Source organism: Dermochelys coriacea, chromosome 7 (genome assembly GCF_009764565.3).
Source record: "Dermochelys coriacea isolate rDerCor1 chromosome 7, rDerCor1.pri.v4, whole genome shotgun sequence".
In the NCBI taxonomy this organism is placed as follows: Eukaryota; Metazoa; Chordata; order Testudines; family Dermochelyidae; genus Dermochelys; species Dermochelys coriacea.
The window spans coordinates 122,609,757-122,636,392 of NC_050074.1; the positions used below are offsets into that span (position 1 = coordinate 122,609,757).

Sequence of the window (26,636 nt, forward strand, 5' to 3'; positions counted from 1 at the left end):
AGAAGAGAGTGGAAACAGTGGTTGAAGGGAGCTCAGTTCCAGTCATCATCATCTTTATTGGTGCTATCTTATTACAGAGAAAGAAAGATAAGCTCCTCCTGTTAATGTCCTTTAGAACATTGAAGACTGGGGCTATTTAAAGTGATGGGGACACCATCATCCTGTAAGACAGGTGGGTGCATTTAGCTGCTCCCTTCAGGGCATGCAAAACTACAGAAAACATTCACAGTAATATCCCTGGGGAAAAGAAAGAAGTAAGACAAGAGTGTTATATTTATGAAAATGCATTCCTAGAGTGGAGAGGTGGAGCTAGGGAGTCAATAATAATAACCCCTGCAAGTCAACTCAGAGAATGATTTTCAGTTGTTGCTGCTCTGGTACAGAAGATGTTTTTATGCTGTGGGTATGATCTGATTTGATTTGTTACCCAGTGTTATTGCACTTTCATATCTTATTGATTTTTAACACCAGTGCTCTGGTGAAAAACAAAAAAACCATCATTTGTTTAATGGAAAAGGCCAAAATCGATGGAGGTGAAATCAAGATTTTCTGTCTGATCTGAGCAAGAAGAAAGGTGCTCGTTACAACTTCAGATCTCTTGGCATGAAAAAGTTTTCAGTTAGTTTATTTTCAGACTTACCTCTTGACTGTTTAGGCTAGAGGATTTCAAACTGGGGGGGGTGTCCCCTTATGGGGGCATGGAGAAACGTTTGTGGGGAGCAGCCCCATGCGGTGGGATGCAGGGAGGGAGCGCCATTTCCATCCTCTGATTCACCTCAGCAGGCCATCCAGCCTGTGGGTCAGTGTCAACATCTGCTGCCCCCAGAGTCTGTTGCACGCGCCTTCCCCCATGCTGAAAACCCAAGAGGGGAGGGGCAGTTATGGTGTCTATTTTTTGTCTGGGTTGGCGGGGGACGCAACCAAAATTGTAACTCAAAGGGGGGCTGAGCTCAAAGTTTGAGAACTGCTTTTGTAGGCAGTCCTGCTAACAATACACATGCTTTCTGTTTTACACTCCCAGAATGTCTTTGATACCTTATTTACCTAGCTTCAAAGGAATATTTAGAAAATATGTCAATGCTCCCTTCTCTTCAGAGATCAAAGGATCATTGTTCTCATGTATTTTGGGATGAAAAGAACTGTCTCTCTGCTGCTGCTGTACAGCTTTTAGATCAAAGGTGCGTTTATCCCATCTCTCCAGACAGTATCGCATGGAAAGATTTTGAAATCTATTTTTTTAGCCAGTAAGTGTATTTGGTCAGTATTCTTGAAGCTGAAGCTGGTCTGTCTTCATCAGCCATGACTCCTTGGACTGTAATCTCAACAGATTGCTCAAGTGAAGGGCTTGGGCCTGGTCAGCAAGCTCTAGGGGTTGCAGGAAATGGTAGAGATAATTCAGTGGGTAGGACTTTTGTCTTTAGGTTCTGGATACTGCAGATGTTTACTGCTTTGAGTAGTCCCTTTGAATAGAAATAGGACTATTTAAAGTGGTAAGAGCTACTTCAGATAGTAAACATTTGTAGGATTGGGCCCTGAATGGATATGTACCCAGCATGGGCCACCAGGGCCTGATGAAATGCATCCTAGAATACTCAAGGAGCTGGCTGAGGAGATATCTGAGCCATTAGCGGTTATCTTTGAAAAGTCATGGAAGATGGGAGAGATTCCAGAAGACTGGAAAAGGGCAAATATAGTGCCAATCTATAAAAAGGGAAATAAGGACAACCCGGGGAATTACAGACCAGTCAGCTTAACTTCTGTACCCGGAAAGATAATGGAGCAAATAATAAAACAATCAATTTGCAAACATCTAGACGATAATAAGGTGATAAGTAACGGTCAGCATGGATTTGTCAAGAACAAATCATGTCAAGTCAACCTAATAGCTTTCTTTCACAGGGTAACAAGCCTTGTGGACGGGAGGAAGCGGTAGACGTGGTATATCTTGACTTTAGTAAAGCTTTTGATACTATCTCACTTGACTATAGTGCTATCTCGATACTAGCTTTCTCATAAACAAACTATGGAAATGCAACCTAGATGGAGCTACTATAAGGTGAGTGCATAACTGGTTGGAAAACCATTCCCAGAGAATAGTTATCAGTGGTTCACAGTCATGCTGGAAAGGCATAATGAGTGGGGTCCTGCAGGGATCAATTCTGTTCAATATCTTCATCAATGATTTAGATAATGGCATAAAGAGTACACTGACAAAGTTTGGGGACAATAGTAAGATGGGAGGGATTGCAAGTGCTTTGGAGGATAGGATTATAATTCAAAATGATCTGGACAAACTGGAGAAATGGTCTGAAGTAAATAGGATAAAATTCAATAAGAACAAATGCAAAGTACTCCACTTAGGAAGGAACAATCAGTTGCACACATACAAAATGGGAAATGACTGCCTAGGAAGGAGTACTGCGGAAAGGGATCTGGGAGTCATAGTGGACCACAGGCTAAATATGAGTGAACAGTGTAACGCTGTTGCAAAAAAAGCAAACATCGTTCTGGGATGTATTAAGAGGAGTGTTGTAAGCAAGATGCGAGAAGTAATTCTTCCACTCTACTCCGTGCCGATTAGACCTCAGCTGGAGTATTGTGTCCAGTTCTGGGTGGCACACTTCAGGAAAGATGTGGACAAATTGGTGAAGTCCAGAAAAGAGAAACAAAAATGATTAAAAGTCTAGAAAACATGACCTGTGAGGGAAGATGAAAAATTGGGTTGTTTAGTCTGGAAAAGAGAAGACTGAGAGGGGACATAACAGTTTTCAAGTACATAAAAGGTTGTTACAAGGAGGAGGGAGAAAAATTCTTCTTAACTGCTGAGGACGGGACAAGAAGCAATGGACTTAAATTGCAGGAAGGGCAGTTTAGGTTGGACATTAGGAAAAAATTCCTAACTGTCAGGATAGTTAAGCACTGGAATAAATTGCCTAGGGAGATTGTGGAATCTCCATCATTGGAGATTTTTAAGAGCTGGTTAGACAAACACCTGTCAGGGATGGTCTAGATAATTCTGAGTCCTGCCATGAGTGCAGGGGACTGGACTAGATAACCTCTTGAGGTCCCTTCCAGTCCTATGATTCTATGGTATTAAGGTGATCTCCATGAACGGGAGATGTTATGTTTTAATTGGGATTTAAAATGAGGGTATTGAGCATCTGTAGAGTCATTAAAGGTCTTTAGTGGCTTTCACAAGAATGGAGTTATTAATTCTGGTTTCCTGGCCAGCGTTGGTAACTGCAGCTAGAAAAACCTGCTATATCTCCACTACCAACATGAGGTTTTATTTTAAACCCACTGTGCTGTTCGTTAATATTTTGTTGAGCATTCTTAAGCAGATTAATGAAAAGAATGTTGAAGGCTGAAAGGAATTTTCCATCATTTCTGGTCAATTCCATTGTAACCATAATTGAAACCCTCTTCAGAATTGTGAGGCTCTTCTAATTTTCCTTTGTAATCCTTCCCTCCTATTCAATGTGGCAGAGATTCAGTCCTCTTTCTCTGCAGGCAAACTCTCCTTCAGGGAGTGAGGCTTAAAGAATGTACAAAATCAAGCCCTCTTACTTGGTGTGACAGGGTTGCTCCACTCACCGCTGGATGGTGCTGCCTTCTGGCGTCCTGGGGATTAGCTCGGTGAGGCCGACGCCTCTTCCAGCTGTCATTACACCTGTTCAGTTTCTCCTCTGCTGACCCTCTCTCACTCTCGGGTGCTGCAGCTATCATCTTTGTGATTCAGCCCTCCGGCTAGGTCACTGTTGTGATTTCCCCTTCCGGGGACAGGAGTATCAAAGTTCCTGCTCTCCACTCCAGCAGTCTCAGGCAGTCTTTTGCTTCACTTTCTCATGTTGCCACTCTCGCAGTGGCTGGCAGGGGAACCTGAGCCCACTGCTACTCTGGGTTCTGGTCAGCGACCCTCTACACAGCAGCCCAGGTCCATTCCCTGCACCTTGCTACCTTTCCCTGAGCTGCTTCCATACCCATGCCTTCCCCACTTCTCTGGGTTTGCCAGTCTTCTTACTCTCTCCTTCCAGGGAGTAACTTTAGGCAATTCAGCTCTGCAGTCCCCCAAACCCACTTCCCTCTTCACAGAGAGTGACCACAGACTTCTTCCTTGCAGCCCCCTCTTTTTCCAGTTTTCTTGTCTTTCATAGAAGCCCTGCCTGTCCCTCACTTGAGCTTCTCTCTAATTAGCTGCCTCCAAACTAAAGCTCCCCTGTTTGCAGCCTAAATAGCTGATTGGGCCCACCTGGCCCAATTCAGCTTTTGCAGGGCCATCACACTTGGGCAAAAACTACTTCTAATTTTTCCCAGAAATGTGTTATCTCCTCTACACATCTCTTCCTCCTTGTTTAGAAAGCAAACTGAACAAACTTCAGTTCAGAAATATTTTCTGCTTACCAATTTACTTGAATTAGATATTTAGTAGCATTTCTTGGTATCAGAAGCAATAGAAAGTAGCATCTCCTTCACACAAAGGCTTCTTTCTTCATGTAGTGTATAGCATTGGCCTGTTCTAAATCTGAGATATCTAAACTTCGTTTTAAAAAACACCCAAGGTTCATGCAGCTGATTCAGACACTATCTCACCACAGCCCAGAGAGCTGAGTTCTTTATATCAAGAGTGAAGCTTGAGTGGTTTATGATCTCCTCTGATATTTTTCAAACGGGATTTCTATACTTATTCACAGTTTTTTTTCCCCTTGAATATATCATCTTGTTTAGATATTACATACATCTGTCAGCAAAGATGGTCATTATTAACTCCTCAGTCCCATTACATGCCTCGTTGTCAGAGGTTGGCAGTTTGCCAGGAAACTGTGAGTCCCAGAGCAAGCATGGAAGGTTAGGGATAAAGTATACTAGTGCCAAAGAAACTCTATTCCAAGTGGATCTGTGTGGAACAACAATGATATCCAATGACTAGTTAAGTTAGCCACAGATGTGTTTTCCATAACACTATTTAAGAAGACATACAGTATCTTAGGGCTTGGTTCAGGCATAATGATGTTCTAAAGTCAAATCAGATTCAAGCAAAATTGCATTTGTACTAGAAAAACCTTTTTAAGGACTTGCGTAATGTGATTCAGATGAGTAGATGAATCAGATTGCTACGCATTTTGCAAGAAGAACATCTATAAGAGATGAGGTAAGGCTGCTGGCATTGAAGTGTGATAGTTTGATCTTGACAAGTTTGCTGTTTAAATTTTAGCTTCAGTAGATTGACACACAGTTAAACTGGCATGTTATGTAGGCTGTCTGACAGGCCACAAGTCTGAAGAAGAATCTCAGGATCTCCTGAAACTAGAAGCTTCACGGAATTGGTGTCTGTTTTTGCACTTACCTTTGTCATTGCTTATGGTATCCTCGTTACATTGCCTTCACAAAGAAGTGTTTCTGAATTAGCCTCAGAGAAGGCTAATTATGTTGGCCTCCTGCTGAGGGCAGTGTGCTTGTATCCAGACAAAACCTTACTGGGTCTAGAATGCAGCCGAATGCTTGGGTACTATTACCCTTTCTCAGACATTTCTAGGCAGGTTTTTTTTCTTGGCATGATATCTCTAGCAATACTTGGAATTTCTGGCCAATGTCAGCCTTGTTGACGACAAGCTGAGATTCCTCCCTACAGTGGAATCCTTGGCTTTGCTGTTTGTAAATCTGATTTTTAGTTCTCAGATGAGACCAACCCTGGCTAGAAATCAGGAGGAATGACAGATCAGTTACATGGTGGAAATTATGTGGGAAATTTAACTGGATTAGTTAATGTAATAGCTGAAGTAGAATGCAGTTTCTTTTGTGTTTTCTGACCTATTTCTTTATCTTGGGTTGGTTTTTTTTGTTTGTTTGTTTGTTTTGGATTAAATGAATGCAGTGCATGGAAATCAAAGTATCAGAACAATATACATAATAGATCCTCATTGCAACAAGATTTTGATAGTAAAAATAAAAACTGGAAAATAACAGTTACAAATAATGTAAAAAACTTCCCCTATACTTTTCGGGGTGGGAATGTATTTTACTGTGTGTTTTGTGGTGGTATATTAAGTGATTAATAATAATATTGGTCAAATTTTGGTGAGAGGTCATTTTAAAATTACCTTGAGTTTTCAGATTCATTCAAAACAGGGCTCAAATAGTAAATGTTTATCCAGGAAACTGCTAATCTCATTCCCTCTCTTCTTGCCTCTCTGTCATATTTTATTTTAATCAGGCAAACTTCATCATTCCTCCCCATCCAGTTTCCTTTTGTATGTGAGCCTGGGTTCAAGAGATCTTGCATTCCTGTATTTAGGAATTTTTACAGGACTTGTACCAGGGTGTGTGTATGTTTATACACACACACATTTTGAGAATAACCATGAAAAATCATGGCTTTGTTGGAAGCATAATTACAGGTAAAGCTCATCTGTGCATTCATTTTTCAGGTATTTTCTGATTTTCACACATTTAGGATAGTCTGGGTATGTTAGATCACACGTCACTTGATAAGAAGAGAAATAAGTTTACTCCCAAATAATTTTATTCCAGAAATGCTTATCCCTATGGATTTATTTCCTCTTTCCTTTACAGGGTCTTTGTGAACAGAAGTTTAGCAATGGAAAAGATAAAGTGCTTTGGTTTTGATATGGATTATACACTTGCTGGTGAGTTCCTTCTTGATTTTTATACCTGATTCTGATCAGTGCTTTGTCTCTTGCTTGTTAAGAGAAAAATAGAAATTGGTTGCTGCACTCTAGCTAGGAGGTGCTTGCTCAGTAGGCTGCAGTGCCGCCTAATCAGAGTATTTTCACTTCAGATGTTTCAATTACATCAACTATCTTGAAACCATATTTGGTCCCAAAATATGTTGCCCTAGTCAATTTCAAATGATCTGGGATCTCAGACAGAGCAAAGCTTACACTGAATATAATTGGTGTCCTAGATCAGTGGTTCTCAACCAGGGGTACGCAGAGGTCTTCCGGGGGTCCATCAACTCATCTAGACATTTGCCTAGTTTTACAACAGGCTGCACAAAAAGCACTAGCGAAGTCGGTGCACACTAAAATTTCATGCAGACAATGGCTTGTTTATACTGCTCTGTATAGTATACACTGAAATGTACATACAATATTTATATTTAAATTGATTTTTAATGATATGGTAAAAATTAGAAAGTCAGCAATTTTTCAGTAATAGTGTGCTGTGACACTTCTGTATTTTTATGTCTGATTTTGTAAGCAAGTAGTTTTTAAGTGAGGTGAAACTTGGGGTACACAAGACAAATTAGACTCCTGAAAGGGGTACAGTACTCTGGAAAGGTTGAGAGCCATTGTCCTAGATGCCTGTTTGATTAAAATAACACCATGATGTGAATCTGGCTGTAAGTGGTAAGCTGATTTTGTTTTTTATGCTGTGAAGATAAGACACTACATTCACCCAGCCTGTTGGGAGATGTGCCTGTGAGAACCACTATCAAAAGGATCTTAATTCAATTGTGACTAAGCTTCCTTATCTCCCATTCCTCAATTGGCTGAGGCTGTGTAATAAAGGTCAAAGGATAGGGAATATTTTATGTTTGTGTTGAACAAGCTAGTTAGAAAGCTTTGTACATTTCTGTACAGATGTACATTGTGCAGGGGCTATAAATGACCTTTTAGCTTTTTACATTTTTCATGCTTTACTTCTCCATCGCCCAAGTATAAGGAATGCAAATGCTCTGAAACTTAAGGTGGAATATGGGAAATAAAACTGTTTGACAAATACATGTATAATATATTCTCTGCATGTTATGCAAGATAAAGTTAAAAAGCCCATTGTTCATTTTCCAGGTTTGTATTGCATGTATATATTGTAATAATAGGCACTGCACAAATTTCTATCCTCCTTTCCCACCACCATCAATGTCATTGATATAAGGTATCTGATAGTGTTTCTACTACACTGGATATTTTAATTTATAATTACTATCTATACTCCTGTTCAAGATGAGAAATGTAAGCTAAAATATCAAGGTTGGCTGATAAATGAGTTAGTGCAGGAGATCGAGTCTGGTAATTTAGTTATTCGAGTGATTGCACATGTCCATTCCATTTCAGGTGTGCATGTGCCTAGTGCACAGTTGTTGGAGATTTTTCCCTCAATGGTACCTGTCAGGTTGGCACATGCACCTTCTGCTGCCTTGCGCCATAGCTTGAAGGTGTGAAGGGTAGAGCCGACCCTTACCTTCCCTCCCTCAGTTCCTTCTTACTGCCTGTGATGGTGGATGGAACATGTGATCTAGCTGTTGAAATTCCCCCCTCCCCCCAATATTTGTAGCTAGTTGGTACTTTTTTCAGAAGTTTTAATGCCATATACTGTTTGTTAGTTATAGAAATAAGTTTTATTTTAAAGTGTTTTTAAACACTTCAGTTCCTGTTGCTGGGTGCTGGTGACAGGGCATGCCTTGGTCACTGGGTTTCAATCCCTGTCATTCTTGCAAGAAGCCAGCGACAGTGGGTGACCTGCACTCCAGTTGCCTGAAGTGTCACAGGGAGACTCATATCAGGTATTGGTGTCAAATCTGCAAGAACTTTAAGCCAAGAACCAAGAAAGGGAGGCTGGGACTTAAGTTTCTGCTGCTGGAGATGGTCCTGTATCCCCCCCTCGGAGACTTGCCACTCGGAGAAGGTACTGAGCCTGTCAGTATCTATCAGAAGTGCTGCTCTGTTTTTGATTGACCCTCAGGGCTGGTCACCCTCCCTGCTACAGAGGAGGAGGCACTGAAAGATAGCATCTAGGGGATCAGTATCCGATAGATCGGGGTGGGCAAACTACGGCCTGTGGGCTGGATTTGGCTCGTCAGGGCTTTGGATCTGGCCCGCGGGATTGCGGGCCTCACGCCGCTCCCGGAAGCGGCCGGTACCACGTCCCTATGGCCTGTGGGGGAGGGAGGGCAGAGGGCTCCACACGCTGCCCTTGCCTGTAGGCACCGCCCCCGCAACTCCCATTGTCTGGGAATCCGCGGCCAATCGGAACTTCGGGGGAGGTACCAACAGGTGTGGGAAGCCCACGGAGCCCTGTGCCCTCCTACCCTTCTGGGACTGCACGGACGTGGTGCCCGCTGCTTCCGGGAGCGGCGTGGGGCCAGAGCAGGCAGGCAGGGAACTTGCCCTGGCCCTGATGCATGCCGCTGCCACCCCAGAGCTGCTCCAGGTAAGCGGTGCTGGGCTGGAGCCTGCACTCCGAACCCCTCCTGTACCCCACACCCCAACTCCCTGCCCTGAGCCCCCTCCTGCACACCACACCCCCTCCCACACCCACACTCCCTCCTGCACCCCAAGCCCCTGCCCCAGCCCTACAGGCATGGCCCTGCATGCAATTTCCCCACCCATCTGTGGCCCTCGGACCAAAAAGTTTGCCCACCCCTGCAATAGATCAAGGTCCCTGGCACCAAAGTCCAGCAAGCATGTGGACAAGGATACAAGAGCGTGCATGAGGCTGAGGAGATCTCTGAGGCAATCATCTGCTCAGGAGGGACTGTCGACTCTGGCGTCGGCACTGGCATCATTGAGACCAGCCCCTGAAGTGGCTCCATGTAGTTAACGGTACAGGAGACTATCCTAGTACCATCTATTCTGGAGGCTTATGCTGCAGCACAGGATCTGTGAGTCCTACTCATAGCTCCAGCATGGCCTCAGCAACATTGGTTTTCTACTCTGCTGACCCTCTCATACACACCTCCATTGCACTACCATGGAATGCAGACCTGATCTCTCAGGACCACGGTCGCCCTCCGTCCCCAACCTGAGGCTCTCCTCCTGGCTGCCGGGATGCTCCAGGCTAAGGCTTCAAGAGGAGGTTTGTTCAAAGCGGGTTCCAGATGCACTTGTAAATAGTAGAATGCCTTCTATTAGGTTTACTTACCTGGCAAAGTGGGAGTCTCCATTTTGTCCCAGCAAAAAAGTGTTCCCCCAGTACACGCTCCAATCCATCGTGTTTTGGACTATTTGTAATACCCAAGACAGTGAGGTCTTACCATTAGCTCCATCAAGCAGCTCTCAGCTTTCCCACCTGCCAATTGATAATCACTCATTTTTCTCCAATCCTATGCCTGTTAGATTTCTGAAGGCTTTGAACTGGTTATACCCGCAAGGACAAAATCCTGGTTTCCCTTGGGACTTAAATATGGTGTTAACAAAGCTAGTGAGTCCTCTTGAACTATTGGCTACTTGTTCATTGCTCCATCTTTCCATGAAGACAGACTTTTTGGTCGCAAGTACCTCAGCCAGGAGACTAGGCGAATTACAAGCACTAGTTTCTGGACTCAGTATACGGTCTCTTGCAAGGACAGGGTATTCCTACATCCTCATCCGAAGTTTCTCAGTAAGGTGGTATCTCAAGTCCACATTAATCAGGCAATATCTGATCAACTTCCTTTCCTAATCCTTAGCATTTTACCCGTACAGGACTAAACCATTTAGGTCATCTCCATTGTTTGTAGCAATTGCAAACAGAGTCTCTTCCAGTCTCTCCTCAAAGGATCTCCTGTTGTATTCATTTGTGCTACAACAGGGCTGATGTATCACCACTGAATAGCGTGCTAGTGCATTTGACCAGATCTCTGACAGTCTCTGTCACTCTTCTGGCCCAGCTGACTATTTTGGACATTTACAAAGTGGCAACTTGGTCTTCAGTGTATACTTTTGCCTCCCATTATACCATCTCTGGGCAAACTAGAGATTATGCCAGATTTGGATGTGTGGTCCTTCAATCGTTATTCAGGTAGACTCCAACCTCCAGATTGAACTGTTTGTGAGTCACCTGAAATGGAATAGACATGCAATCATTTGAAGAATTAAAAATGGTTACTATCCTGTTCTGTAACTGTTGTTCTTCGAGATGTGTTGCACATGTCCATTCCATGACCCACCCTCCTTCCCCTCTCTATTAGAGTCTTCCAGTAAGAAAGAACTTAAGGAGGTGGAAGGTGGCTCTGCCCTTTATACCTTTGTGTTGTGGTGTGAGGCAGGAGAGTGTGCGTATGCCGCCCTGACAGGTATTGCTCAGGTTAAATCTGACAACTGTGCACGGAACACACACACACCTGAAATGGAATGGACATGCGTCACACATCTCAAAGAACATTAGTTACAGAATAGGTTGGTAACCGTTTTTTACTGTATCAGCAGATGAGTAGTGTGGCAAGGAAGGCCTCAGGGACAGCATTGAGGATCAGAGAAGCCAAGGGCCAGCCGCCAAATTGAGGTCAGGAAAGCCTCCAGAGGCTCCCGGATAATCTCTGTTGGGTCTGGCCATAATCCTTGAGTGTCACATGCTTAAGGTGATCAAATCTTTAAAACAAAAAATTGTGGCAATGTTTTTTAGGATTGCAAAATAGTTACTCAAAAAACAAAAGTACAGTTTTTTTTTTTTAAAAGTTTGTGGGTGCCACTTGTGCCAATTTCTGTCTCAGTAGCAACAGATACATACTTCTCAGCGTGGAGGATTTTTCCAGCAACTCAGGTGTTCTGAATGAGGTTAGTATGAAACACTGAATGAGTGTTGTTAGCATTTATGATGAACAAAAAAAAACAATTTCGATAGTGTCTATGCTCCTTCAACTGATCTCTCTAAACACTGTTTATCCCACAGAACATTCATTCTACTGAGCTGTTCCTGGTAAATGCAGAGCAAATTCTACTTGGCACAGCAAAATGACTTGAATGAACATGTAGTTATTTTAAAAAAAAAAAAAAGTCTTGATCGATGAAAATGAAAAATATGAACGTTTTAAATGTCCTCAAAGACTTTTCTGGGACATGATATGAAAAATTGAGACTATCCTAGCAAAGCCAGGATATAAGGACACTTTAAGCATGCTATGTCTAGTGCAGCTGGAGTGGATGTGATGCTATATAGTATGGAAAACAGAAAAGTATGGTCTGACCTGATGACTGGGAGCCAGAGACATTTTTGTTTCAACTTTGACATTGATCATGGCTCCCTCTGTGGTTTTAGGCAAGTCACTCTGCTGCATTTTCTCCAACTGTACAAAGTGGATAATAATCCTTACTGATTTCCCTGACCTGTGTGTTGTGAGAATCTGTTTTAATGTTTGTAAACCACTTTGACAATGAAAAGTTCTATGAATGTCAATTTCTAAGCAGTATTTTCCTTCTCTTTCCTTAACTCAGGCAGACAAACTAATATAATCCATTCATCTTTTTGTATTTCAGCATCCTTTGTTCCCCACATGGCTAAACATTTTTTGAGTATTACTTGCAATAAATAGTGGAATTCACTATCCAGCTTATGGCACATAAGTAGACTTTGTTATTTGTTTGCAGCAGGAGCTTTAAATGATGCATTCAGTGTTAACTGATGTTGCATTTTCTTGGGGGTTATATTAACATTTTGTTGTGCATAGCCTCAGAGCTAATGTATTCCTGCTAAGAAAAGTTAGCCACTTAAATAAATCCATGCCTCTTCACGTGGACTTGGAAGCAATCACCAGCTTCTGTTTTGTGTGTAAAGAGAGAGAATGTAAAAAGTTGTTTTTTAGCTGAGATTCAGCATCAGTAAATGCCATCTTCATGCCAGTACGCTGGCTCGTGACCAGAATCCCAATTGGTGCATCTTCAAAGCCTGTACAGGGAAAGAAGTTGACCGAAGTGAAGGAGAAGGGTGTGGCATCTTGAAGTCCATCAGCCACTCAACTAGTCTTCTGCCTCTGCAGTCCCAGAAGAGACCACAGGCCTTGTTAAGCTACCTTTTATCACTAAAGTTGCTTAAAAAAATCCCAAACACCCTCATCAGTGTGTTAGATGACACTAAGGCACTGAAAGCCTATACTTGTGCTCAAACCTTGATTTTGGAAGGTGTACTGATTGCAGAGTCCTTTTCCCATTCTGTATCCTTGAGGACCATTATGTCAGAAGTAAATTGGTGACATTCATTCCTGGTTGACAATCATTGCCTTTGATGGCTGAGACCTCAGGATTGTTCAGCCAGAGAACAGAGTTGTTTTTTTAGAACACCTCCAAATTGTCCAGCTTGTGAAGGGGAAGAGGCAGCATTAACAGCAGAAAGAACTCTATACGCTATTTTCTTCTTTCCTTCTGCAAAAGCAATGGCTTTGAGCCTGTACCAGCAAAGTGAGGAAAGAGGGCTTTAGGCAAGATGCTTCCTAGTACCAAAAAAGTCAGGAGAGCTTAACCCTTCTTGAACTTAGTTACTTAAACAGCTTTGCCATCAAGATGAAAATAGTGCGTCTGGGCCAGCTCCTTTACTCCAACTATGAATGTCAAGAACATGTACATAATGCACAGTATACAGTTTAATGCGTGGGATACAGCTCATTTTACTGGGAACACAGCACTTCCATTTCAGTTAGTAGTAGCTGTTGCAATATACTTACATTGCAGAGAGCATGTGTTCCCTAACCAGGATGATTGCCTTATCAGGAACAACACTTGGGAAATGACCATAATTGACACACACTTGTCACCAATAGTCATGGTGGTATCATGCCACATTATACTAAAATATGATTCCACCCAGTGTGTTCCTCTAAGGGGCTGCATGGGCAAATAAAATCTTCCTTCCTTCGGGCAAGATGTTGGATGATTTCAGCCTTCACCACAGAGAAAAAAACTGGTGCTATTGTACATGAAACTGTATATTTGCCTTCCCTTCTCATCTCAAAAATGTGTGGTCACTGTGTTTATGGCTCATGTTAATTTGCGTGCTAGGAGTGTAAGTCAAAACAAAATAACTGATGCACTTATACTCGCTTTCTTGCCCACTGAGGGTCACTGTAGTACCCTCCCATGCTAAAATGAAGGGTTCCCACGTTTCTGGAAACTCAGAGAATCTTTCTAAGTTCATATGCGTGCGACATCGAGTATCCAGGAGCACATACCTGGGTAGGATTCTAACTTTACAGGATATTTATATACACTTCCTTTCACTGCATTAGTTTTTGTTTGTATTGATGAACTGCATTATAATATGCAGGAGAAGGCTTTATTCAGGCTAGAGAGATAGTGTTTGGAATAAATTCCTAGACTTCTGGGACAATAGTGTGGTTTTTTTTGTGGCTTGTGTATATAACATGGGGATCAAGTAGCAGCTTTTGGAAGCCTTGATGGGTTTGGACCAAGCATGAGCTATGGGTAATTTCAGTGGTTACTTCTAGAGAAGATTAACAGAAATCCATGTGATCAGTTATGTAATCAGCCCCACAGAAATCACTAGTTTTTTCTCCTGACCTTTCTGAATCTCAGTAGGGAGCCTAGGGCACTGTTTCTGAATTCTGCAATAGAAACTATTATATTTGCTTCCTTCCTAACAAGGAGATAAGATTACACAAGCATCAGGATCTAGTATCTCCAAATAGACTTGAAGGGCAGCCATTCAATGAGAGCATATGGTGCGAAAACTAGTAATTTTGCAAGATCTTTGTTTAAATCCTTAAATTAGGGAGATTTGAGGATTTATCTTTATAGCACCTTTTTGTTTTCTAAATTGCAGTTTCTTTTATCCATCTTAATGATTCATCTCTGCTTATACAATCCAGCTCTATTAGAAGAACACTAATAAGTAGTAATATTACACTGTTCCTGCCTTCCTTCCTGTTTGTTAGTGTCAAAACCATCTCTACCTGTCGTTAATGGAAATGCTGTTGGTGGTCTAAGCCAAAGATGCACAACCTTTCTCTGCTGTGGCTTCTAAAATCAGACCTGTCCTATGAAAGAGCAGCTGCAAATGGATTGCCAGACTTTCATTAGCATGGCATTTAAATGAGCCTAAATTGTACAGTGAAGGGCACTTAGAAATGTGAGAAAGAGAGATCAAATTTAAAACAGGCAGAACTTTACTTGGCTGTTTTCTCCTCAGGGTGAGCTAAACATTTAATGAGTAATATTGTCAGCTCTGGATCCAAGTAATCCAGGAGGCCTTGGCATCCCTAGGTCTTAAGCAGGGCAAGTTGCATGATGAGGTTACAGAAAAGTGTCCCTTGATAGAACTTGACGTAAACAAGTGAGGATTTTAAACAGATTGTAATTTCATACCAAGTCAAGAGGAAATTAGTAAAGACCAGTTACTCAGCCGCTAACATTCCTCTACAATAGTCACAGTCTTGTTGAAAGTTGTATCATACCTGTGAGATAAATTATACAGTAGGCAAGATGGTTTCATTTGGGAAAACTGTCCCCGTATTTCAGTCACTTCTCCTCTGGGTGAGAAATTATAAGGAAGTCATCATCAATAGTGAAACCTGTTTCAGTGAGAAAATGAATGGTAAATAAGACTTTTAAATCATTATTTGTGCAGTATGTTGAAAAGAATTAATACTGTACTACTGTAATGGAATTAAGTTTGTGTCCCAGAAGCATTACAAGCATTAAAAGTAAATGCTAAGATTTGTTATATTGCAGAGTAGTTACAGAGAGGTTCTCACACTGTAAGTTATAGGTATATCAACACTTCCATTCTCATAGCATCACAGACGTTAGAGATGGAAAAGACTTCTTAGGTTGTTGTGAGAAGTTGCCTTTCCCAACCTGATCTAAAACACAATTATGTGTAGAGACAGTACTCATCCCTTGCCTAGGGTTAGGCTTTATTAACAAAGAATTTAAAATTAATGAAGTCCTTCATCAGGACTGTTCAACTTACAGTTCTAGAGAGCTATTCCTACTTTCCTGATATCCAGTTGTAATCCTGAGCCACCTGACTCAGCAAATCAGGAGCCTCACTTAACTCTTTATCAGCAGGATCAACTCCTGTTAACAAGTTTCAGAGTAGCAGCTGTGTTAGTCTGTATTCGCAAAAAGAAAAGGAGGACTTGTGGCACCTTAGAGACTCACAAATTTATTTGAGCATAAGCTTTCGTGAGCTTCCGATGAAGTGAGCTGTAGCTGTAGCTCACAAAAGCTTATGCTCAAATAAATTTGTGAGTCTCTAAGGTGCCACAAGTCCTCCTTTTCTTCCTGTTAACAAGACGCAGTGTTTCAGGTAAACGTTGCCAAATGGTTTGTCATTTAATCTAGCCAGTCAGTGTGGGATTGTTTCCTATGGTATTTTCATTTTCCCTGGAGCTTGTGAATTTGCAGTATAAAACTCCTACAAGGTGAATACTTGATATCAGATCTTTCCCATTTGATCACCCACCAGCCACTCTGGAATTGGCACATCAGAGCAACTGCCTCTTTTACTGGATGTGAATTCCGATAGAGCCCATCTACACCCACCAGGTGGGGATAGCAACTTTCTGTGCTCCGTGTAAGACTGACTGACTATTGCCTCTTCAGCACAAGAACTATTTTGCAGGTGTAGCTTATACCAGTTCCCTGAAGAAATATGCTGTACCAGCAAAAGGACTATTTGGCTGGCATAACTGCAGCTACAGTGGGGGTTTTGCCGACATAACAATATCAATTAGGGGGTGATTTGTTCACACACCTAACGGATATAGCTATGCCAACAAAACTTCTACATGTAGTCCAGGCCCCAGTCTAGCCCAGGGAGTGGAGGCTCTGAGTCATTTGAATGGACTTGTCTTTTAAAATGTCACAAGCAATGGAGACTGGTAACATCTGAGACTGTAAAAAGGGGCACTCGAAGCCAGTTTACAGCAGCTGGTACAGAATATAATGTATCTGATTTAAAGCAGGTTAAATGATATTTTCTCTCTCTCACACACACACACACACACACACACACACACACACACACACACACACACACACACACACACACACACGAAGACCCTCTGATGCTAAAAGGGTCTCACTTACATAATTGGCGAATGTTCTGTAAAGTTTCATATGTCTAAATCAATCTCTCGTTGCATTACACATAAACCTGTGTCTATTTTTCTTTTTCCCCCTTTTTTTTTTACGTTTATGTAACTCAGTCAAATTGAGTTGAGTAACTCAGTCAAATTGATATGCAACTGGGGTATGCATAGATGAGCAATTCCAAACCCACTTCCAAAATACATTAAAGTTAATGGAGTTTTACAAACATCTTCTGTGTACACATGTAGAATAGAGTTTTCCAATGAACTTTGATAATGTTTTTTATAAATACATTCAAACTATAATATTACACAGTAAGCTGGAAGGATGAAGAAAGGAAACTGCCTAGTTGTATATTTATATATGTAAATACCCATAATAAAGATTTTTACATGCAGGCGAACCTACCTCTAGAGAGAAACTCCGCTAACAATATAGCATAAAAAGTCCCAATCTGTTTGTAAGGGACACCAGATAAAACCTTCAAAGGCACCTAAGTAATTTAAGAGCCTAAGAATTTTGACTCTTAATGGGACTTTGGCTCCTAAGTCCCTTAGGCACTTTTGAAATTGCTGCCCTCAGTCAATTTGAAATCCGTTGATTTTTAAATGAATTAAAAATAATTTTAAGTCCTACACCTGCCCCAGATTTCCCTTCAGTTTTTTGTGGTTTTACAACCACATCTTATATTTTAAATGTTTTTCTCTCCCATGTTGGTTATGTCAAAGACCCATACAAATGAAGAAACAGATTCACTATACAGTGTGGTCCAGTGTATATGGTGCTGGATTGGGACTTAGGACACTGTGTTCTATTCCTGGCTCTGCCACTGGTCTAATGCTTAACCTTAGCCAAGTCACACCACCACTCTGTGCTGCAGTTTCCCCATCTATAAAATGGGACTAATGATACTTGCCTCTTTGGTAAAGTGCTTTGAGATCTACAGATGAAAAGTGATATATAAGAGCCGCATGGTGTTGCTATTACATAGGGAAGACAGTGAACTGACTAGTTACAATGTGCTGCTGAGTACACATACTAAACAAAAGAGTTACAGACAATTTTTTTCCCTCTAATCTCTTCCAAATGTAGTAATTTTAGGTGGTGTATGTAACAATCATAAGTAAAAATATTCAGACAAAAGTGTGATATTTAGGTTGATGGTTTCCCTTTAGTTCATCATGATGTAACAGTTGAAAATAGTGAAGTTGTTTTGTGGTGGTGTTCAGTTCCTTTTCTAAATAATGGCCATTGCTTTTTGTAGCTAGCTCTCTACAGGTATATACAACTTCATTTCAGGGTTGTTCTACCTGGATTTTTTTTCAGAGATTATTAAAAATGGAAAAGAAACGGGGGCTCCTAGGGAGACTGACTGACTGCAACTGAAACTAATCTGGCAAAATTGCATCTGCAAAATCAGCTGAATATCTGTTGTGTGCATGTAATCAGGTAATTGCATGTCAGCTACCTGTTTGTGTATTCACACTGGTGCACATGCAGCTTGGCAGGCACAGGTTTTGAGGCTATTTTTAATAATTTAGCAACTCGTGATTTAAAACTAGACGCAGGTCAAAGCTCTGATATTTCTAGTCTACTTTGGGATGGTTGGTTGGTTGAATACAGGCAGCATTCCAATAGCCGTTTTATCAGGGTTGTTTCCATTGCTGCTTTTAAGAGTTGACTGCTTAAAGTTGTGTAAAACTGCATACTGAGATTTGAAGCTGTGGATTGTAATGTGTTGGCACCGAGAATGGGGCATGGGAAAAGCACATGTTGCTTGTCATGGTGTCCAAATAAATCACCAACTGACAAAGTGCTAATCTGCAAGGTGTCGTTTCTTCAAGAATCAGAATGTTAGAGTGAAGCTGTTGAAAGGGTACCACTTCACTAATAACGTGCTTAAAAAGTTGCAGTACTTTGCTCCTTGTTCTCACAGTCCGAATATAGCTGAAGACCTACATTGTTCAGCAGCTTCTCAATATCCAAATAGTTAGGATCTTATTCTTGCTGGTCTGGTAGAAATTATGATGATAATACCTTTCACGTGTAATAGAGCCTTTTATCAGGGATCTAAAGCACTTTACAGGCTTTAATTATGCTTCAAACACACCGTGGTATAGGGTGTGTATTGTCATTTGTACAGTGGAGAAGCCAGAGGCATAAGTACACTGAAGGATTGACTTTCACAACTGTACATGCACAATTTCCCTGATTATGCTTTGTAAATCACTTACTTATTTTAGCAGACAGTCGACCAGTTATATATGTAACTACTTATCAACGTGTGCAAATTTCTGATTTGTATGTGCAATTGTGCTGATTGTACACACAGAAAGGCATGTGTTTGTGCACATGCAATTGTGAAAATCAAGCTCTAAGTGAGTTGCCCCCAAATCAAGCAATGAATCTGACTGAGCCAGGCATAGAACCTAGAACTCGAAGTTTACTGTCCTGAACATTACCAACTAGACATTTGTTTCCTTCCGATTTAAAATCCGTGTCCAGAGAGAGATTGAGCAATGCCTCAAGACGGCCGAAGGATGGTGTGAAAAATAACAAATAACAGGTGCTAATGCATGTGAATGGTACCGTAGGGTATTGGATTTGGATGGCAGTTGCATCTTAAGTTGTTTTCCTTGCTATTTTTGGATATTATTGAGTTGCATTTGAACATGAACATTTCTTCCCCTGGCTTGACTCCTTATAGAAGAGCTAAGCCCATATTTTAGTAGGGTGATTTGTTTCCATGGATACGCTGTGAGGTTTCCAGTTTGGGAGTATGATTCTCAGTAGGCTGTAGCTGGGTAGAGTGGTTTGTAAGGAAAGTCTGCAGTTAAACACACAACATTTCCATGATGTCGGAATAAACACAAACACTCATAAAAGCCAAGGTGAATATTCATTTGACTCTTTGAAAGGGATAAATTATTCCAGTTCAGAGAAATGCTCCTCAGATTGCTAAATTAAGATTCACTAGAAATGCAGAGGTGCCACAGAGTAGCAGCCACTAAGAAGTTGCTTTTGCCCATATGCAAATCTATACATATTTAGACTTTATTATTGTTGATGTAACCTCAAGCCTGGCATATTTATTCAGGAGAAGAAATCTTTCCACCATAAAGTGCTGAGTCTGTTACCGAGCTCTGACTCTGCGAGACATAGCCAGGAAGCCCAAACATTTATCAGGCCTAAGGGAAATAAAACTCAGTGACATTAGGTCCTTTGATAGGACCATTACCAAGATTACTTCAATAGATTCAAAGGCCAGAAGGGGCCATTGTGATCTTGTAGTTTGGCTGACATATATATCACAGGCCATAGAATTTCCCTGAAATAATTGGGGAAGGACAATAACACTTTGCAAGAGCATTGTTTTGGTGGGGTTTTGTTAAGTAGAAATGCACAGCACTCAAACAAAATAGACATGGAACAATGCAAAGCCCTGCTGTGTATACGATACCACATTGCTTCTTAATGGACGGGGAGGGTTGGTACAAGATTTTCCTGTACCTGCATGGCAAAGACGCATGCATGTGGGTATTAGAAAACATCCTGTGATTCAGCGGAAGATCTGTTTGCTAATGGATAAAAATGTATACTCCCTAGAGGAAAATAAAGGTACATATTGAGCAATAAAGTAAAATATACTTAACAGACTTTTTGTCACTTATTGACTGGCTCTGCAGTGTGCGAAAAGGTTTCCTTCCTGTTAAATAAAGAAAATGATGATAAATAACCCTGCAGTTTCTTCTCATTTGGGAAGGAAAATACAGGTAGTTTAAAGAAAAAACAAAACAAAACATGATTTCATTACTCATTTAAAGATGTTTAGAACTCTGAGAACTAGATTTGATGTAGGTTGAAATATCAGAGACCCTGCTCTGTACAGCTTCACGTGAGTAGTAAAATAAGGATTATTATGGTCTTGTGGTTAAGATGGAAAACTAAGAGTCAAGAGAACAGGGTTCTACCCCTGGCTTTTCCTCAGACTCCCTATGTGACCTTGGACAAGTCACTTAGGCCCTGATTCAGTAGGGTCCTTAAACGTGTGCCTAATTTTAATAAATTAGATTGAAGCATATTAAGGGTTAAGCAGATTAAGATATTATGCTTTGCTGAACAGGTATGTACATAAACATATGGGTAAGTGCTTTGCTGAATTGTGACCTTAAATGAGAGCAGCCTGGTTTTCAAAGGTTCTGAGCATCCACTGCTTCAGCAGGATTTTTGGGTGCTCAGCATCTCTGAAAATCAGGTCCTTTTTTTTTAGGTGCCTAAATAGGGATTAGGCTGCATGTGAGTTTACATTGATATTCTTCACTGAAGCTCCACACTTGCAAACACACAAGCTGCTATTCTGCTCATTTTTCATTTAGTATTATTATTATTTTATTATTATTGTTTTGTTTTATTTGCTGATGGTTTCTTTTCAGCTGATATTTTAGTGATTTATTCAAGTTAAAGCCCAGATCCTTGCATTAATGCTTCCACACAAGAGCTATTCTCCCTTCTGCAGTCATCTGTTGCAGAGTCTTGGCCTGTTGGACTACATATTTCAAGCATAGCTTAATGCGCAGTCAGAGGGCCAATTTTGCCCTCTAAGTCCATTGACTTCAGCAGGAGGTACACTTGGGCCAAGCATGTTTAGAAAACTTGTCAACTGTAATGCATCTCACATGCAGAACCAGCACCCTTTCTCACACTCCCACAGCCTGACTTGAATGTTCTGCATTCAGCTGAGTTCTGGGAAGCAGGAGTGCTTGAGCTGCAGGTGTTACTCCTGGTTGGTGGGGGCTGCTGTGGCACCTGTTGAGCAGGCAGCCTGGGACCTGTCTGCCTCTTACCCGGGCTGCTCTTTACTTCCCCTGAGAGGAAGCAGTGGGGAAGAGTGAACAAAGTTTAATACCACAACAGAACAACTCCACCTCATCATTCACTCCAGTAGCCTCAGGCTCTTATCTTCACAGTGGTTCATCAATTGCACTGTCCTCAGGCTCCCACATTTACTTCTGAGTTCACTCAGAGATGCCTTTGCTTCCCCATAAGCCATATACTCCTATTCTGAGGGTGTGAGGAATAAGGACCTTCTTCCTTGCAGCTGTTCCCACTGCTCCGGAGAACCCTGTATGGGAAATCAAAGATTTGTTGTCACTGCTGTTCGTACAACACCTTTCACCAGCACCAAACCCACACGATCATTTTTAAACAGAACTTTATGGTTATACACAAATTGTTTACAAGTATGCAAATGAATTCATTATATAATTTTTAGAATATGGCACACATGGAGTGGCACCAAATGTTGAGGTTTTGCACTGGCAAGGGAGAAAGCATTTTTTCATTGTTCTCACATGATCATCTGTGAACAGCCCATGAGGAGTGTTGACAGACTCTGGCAGAAACCATGTCACACCTTCAGTGAAAGGATACCTTGGTCTCAACATGGAATCTTTGAGAGATCAATGGGGGAATAAAGAAGGAAATGTGCAGGTCTTGAAGAGCTTTCTCCTCCTCCCCAAAACCAAATCCAATCACACCCCAAACTTTCTTAACCATGCAAAATGGTTATTTAACTATTATTTTTAAAAAGCATTAGAGGTAATGGTATGTACTTTACTGCTCTGTCGGGCCCTCTTTGAAACCTATTCAGAAAGCATTCAGCTTAGTGTTTAGTCTGAATTTCTTTAAAAGTTGTTTCTCATTCTTTTGTGCATATTTGTAAGGTGCAGAATAGTTCTCATTCTCTTTACCATGTGTGCTTATTAACCAGTATTGTACAATGCCGTGTATGATTGCATGGTACCTTTCATGAACACATTCCAAAAAGATTTGCACAGAAAAGCCCAAACTTGCCAGATAAGTCTAAGTGTAAAGAGTAAGATTTAAGCTTTAATGTACATGAGTCAGACTGACTCCATATTTTAGGTTCTTGATGGGAGCAGATTCCAGATTTAGGGCAAAATTCTGTTCTCAGATCCACACAGTGACTCTTGATGTATATTCTTCCCTGATGACATGTAGACGTGTGGTGGGTTGAAGGAAATGGAATATCTTGAAAAGAAAGATGACATCAGGCTACATAGTAACCTGCCACCGGATCCGGTATGGTCAATAATGACAGAACCCTAAACACAATGTGAAGGCTGTTCCTGAGTAGATTATACCAACTTCTGATAGAAACTCGAGGGATCTGTCTCTCAAACACTTTGGCAACACTTGGGTAGCTTGTCATGCCAACAAAATATTGCTGGATTGATCTGAAACTGGTTTGTGAAGTTAAGGCCAGAATTTTGCCTGTAGGATGTACCACTACTAACCGTACCACCTCTGTAAATTAGTTTTGAGCGGTGTTGTGAATAGCCAGCAGACTGGTTTTTGAGCTCTTTGGAGGCAAAAGCTCCAGCAAACACGCAAGTCCCAAATGGTGCAGCGCTGTCGCGGTTTTAAAAACAGTTTGATTTTTTTTTTTAACAGGGGAGCCCAGTGTAACTCCTTCAAGACTGGAGTGACACTCTGCATCTGCATCTGCCTCATGTGAGTCAAAATCCTGGCAGCAGCATTTTGCACAAGCTGGAGTGTTTGTAGAGATTTTTTTTTTCTTTTCCAGGAAGGCTATAAAATTGCTACCGTATGTGTCTTGGCAGCAAAGGTAAAAAAAACATAAATACCCCAACCACCCAAAATCCACAATAAAGTGCATGAGAATTCCATACCTTACTGTGCAACTCCTGCTCATTCCAACACATTCTAACACATGCCGTGGAAGTCTTCACGGACTTAGAGCCTGCAACATTCACTTCTGTGGTACCACTTTTTAACTCTCCACAATGTAATTTGATGGCAAATTATGATGTTAAGGGGAAGCTGTAAGTGCTGTCAGCTGGCTTCTGTTTTCAAAGCTTTGGTTGTTCTTTCGCAATCCTTAGTTACATAACCCCTGAACACTGTGTACTGACTGCCCTGAGCTGCTGAAGCATTTGTCTGTTGCAGAGCACAGACCTTTAAAATAACTTGTCCTTTTGTCATTGGGGACCAACATGTTTGTGGAGGGATGGGGGTCAACTTAAAAAAAGATAGAAAAAGTTGTAATGTGCTTATATTTGCTGTAATTATGTTAGAAATAGGGCTAAGAGACCACCAAAAACATACTGAAGATTGAATGGTTGTGTTTTTGTGACTGTGCATATTTCACCTATCACACACTTGTGGGTGCTTTGAGGCAGGGGCACTGTCAGCTGTGTGGGAGCTCACAGCACAACAGATTCTGCATGGCAAGCATCTAAATCTATCCACATCCACAGTATCCTACACAGTGCATAGCTGTGGCCACAGTGGCTAGGGCTTTTGGGGGTTTCCAGGAAAGTATTTCATTACTTTTTTCATTTTTTAAATGCTGTAGATCTCTCCTTACTGCTAAATTCCTGCACAGATGACTGACCAGAACAAGATATAAAAACACATCAGCCCTGAGTACACAAATATATTGCCACGTTTCCACAGGATTGGTACTATGCCCTAACTTTCAAACAGCCTCTTGGAGGAACCCCTTCAGTTTAGCAGAGCATCACTTTTTAGCTTAAGGGTAGGCTTTCTAGCCTCACCGCCTCCTAGGCTGAACCTCTGGGCTCCAGCACTCCTGGCTTCACACCGTGATCTCTGCCCAGCAAGTCCCATTGAGACAGACTCCTAGTTAGAGACTTGTCCACTCTGCAGGGATTAACGCAATTGAGCAAGTATTTGCAGTGACACCAAACACACTTTTCAGAACAGAGTAGGATTTATTAGTCCGCTGGAACACAGCATTGGAAGTCCTTAGGTTAGCATAGAGAAATAAAGGTTAAAGCACAGCCCATTCTGGTCAAGCCAGAGCAAACTACCAGCCACGCTGTAGTGGTTCCATTTTAGGCTCTCTGTCTCTCTCTGTCAGTCCCAGTAGAGAGCAACCAGCTTCCTCCAGTATCCCACACTTTATTCTCTGCTGATCATATCTCAGTCCTTTGCTCTTGAGCTGGGTCTCTGCTTAGCTTCCCTGCTGGGGTGAGAGGAGATGGGGGCTCCTTCCTCTTGGTCTTTGTTTTCTAGGTGTCAATGTCCTGGTCATTGGGCTTTCTTTGGATTCTGCACTGATATGGGGTCACTTTCAGCAGGTTCCAGCCAGTTCCTTAATGATCCTATTCACTGTGGCCCAGACCGCAAGGTGACACCTGAACCTCGTGTCCTGTCCTGCTTCCGTAAGCAGACTTAACACTTTTCCCTCCACTGGGTAACAATATGAAGTGCAGAGGGAAACTGAGACACAGAAACTGAGAGGTTTCATTAAAATATTACAGAAAATTCCCAGTTTGTCACGTGTATGTAGATAAAGGTTATATAATGTGGGCGTTTTCCTGTGTTGTGACACTGCAGTTGCAGCATCACAATCCTGTTCACACTGTTTATCTCAAGTAGGTGGATTACTTGCCTGAAGCTCATGTTACTGAAATGAGCATTTGCACAGCTTGTGTGAAAATGTCAGTAGCTTGTAGCTCATACTGATTAATATAGTCGGTACCGTGTTGTAGTGTGTTGTCAAAATGGGGTATGGGCGAGGTGAACTCTGAAATCATTCCCAGTTGTCTAATTAAAGGAAAGTATATCTTGGATAACATCACAGTAACTGGAGAATACTATTTATAGTCCATTTCCATCCTCCAAGAGTCTGATTTCCAGTGTGTCTGTTGATTTCTTACACTAGGAAGAAGACTCTTCTTTTCCAGGTGTCTTTAGTGATGACATCCAAACAGAATCTTTGAATGAGCTAGTGGCTTACGTTTTAAAAAAGGCTGGGTCAAGGAGACAAGCAAAGTCCAAAGTTTATAGGTGAGAATATAAATTTTAAAAATGTTCAGGGACAGCCTTGTGGTTGTGCTACCTAATCAGAGATCTGGATTTGATTCCTTGTATTGGTATGGCCTGGGAATACCGTATAGTCCTTTGCAACAACCTTTCTTTTTGGCTTTTCAGCTGCTTTCATAGGCTAGAAGGGAGATCTTAGAATCATAGAATATCAGAGTTGAATGGGACCTCAGGAGGTCCCCTGCTCAAAGCAGGACCAATCCCCAACTAAATCAGTGATGATGTAGATTGGAGAGGGAGTGCAATGCATAAAAAATTGAATAAGGGTATTTTATGGGTTGCATGATGTGCATAGAAAATATTAATCCACTGCCCTTTCCCCTGAAAGATTGTTAGAGAAGTAAGGGTGTTATTTGAAAGATAGCATTGTATTAGCTGGAGCCACGCTTTTCTGGTGGTATACCATGTGGATTGATTATAAATCCCTTCTGTTTATCTAAAAAGGGATCCCAAAGTACTCTTCAGATTGTACATGTGCGTGTAGGGATCACTACAGCTGTCTCTGGGCTCCAGAAATGACCATGGCTCATGTCTGAAGTGCTATTATAGCCGTATCGCTCCCAGGATATTAGAGACACAAAGTTGGTGAGGTGACATCTCTGTTGGTGAGAGAGACAAGCTTTCGACAAACTGTTCCAATAGCAGCAACATAATGCAACAGGGTTTTTAGAAGAAAGGAATGGTGAAGTTCTGTATAGAGAGAGAAATTACAATTTCCTTGGGAATTTGGCCAGATTACCAAGGTGAAATCGCACAGCAGTGTTAAAAAAAAAAAAAAAAAAAATTATATGGTCTGTCTGAAGAACTAGGATGGCTCCAGCTTCTTCCTGGTGGTGGTGGGGGCTGGGAGGGGGCTGAGGTGGGCTAGACAGCAAATGGGGGGAAGGCTGCGCTATACATCTTGTGGGCACACATTTATTTTTTAACAATTCGCACTTAAATGTGTGATTTATCTGTTATCCTCAAAAGAGGAATAAA

General features: G+C 41.5%; 1 protein-coding gene across 8 annotated transcripts in view; it reads left to right on the top strand.

Annotated features, from left to right (window-relative positions):
* The window catches only part of NT5C2 (5'-nucleotidase, cytosolic II), an 84,858-nt gene that overhangs the window by 33,906 nt on the left and 24,316 nt on the right, over positions 1–26,636 (top strand). For 4 of the 8 annotated variants that reach the window (XM_038409375.2, XM_043519878.1, XM_043519879.1 and 1 more), the window contains exon 3: positions 6,571–6,644. The exons of 1 other annotated variant lie outside the window; for it this stretch is intronic. In XM_038409375.2, the coding sequence (XP_038265303.1) occupies positions 6,571–6,644 (74 nt within the window). Of the gene's footprint in view, positions 1–6,566; positions 6,645–11,431; positions 11,496–23,237; positions 23,298–23,345; positions 23,413–26,636 lie in introns of those variants that run through there. 3 more of the 8 variants (XM_038409380.2, XM_038409386.2, XM_043519881.1) reach the window with 3 other exon arrangements.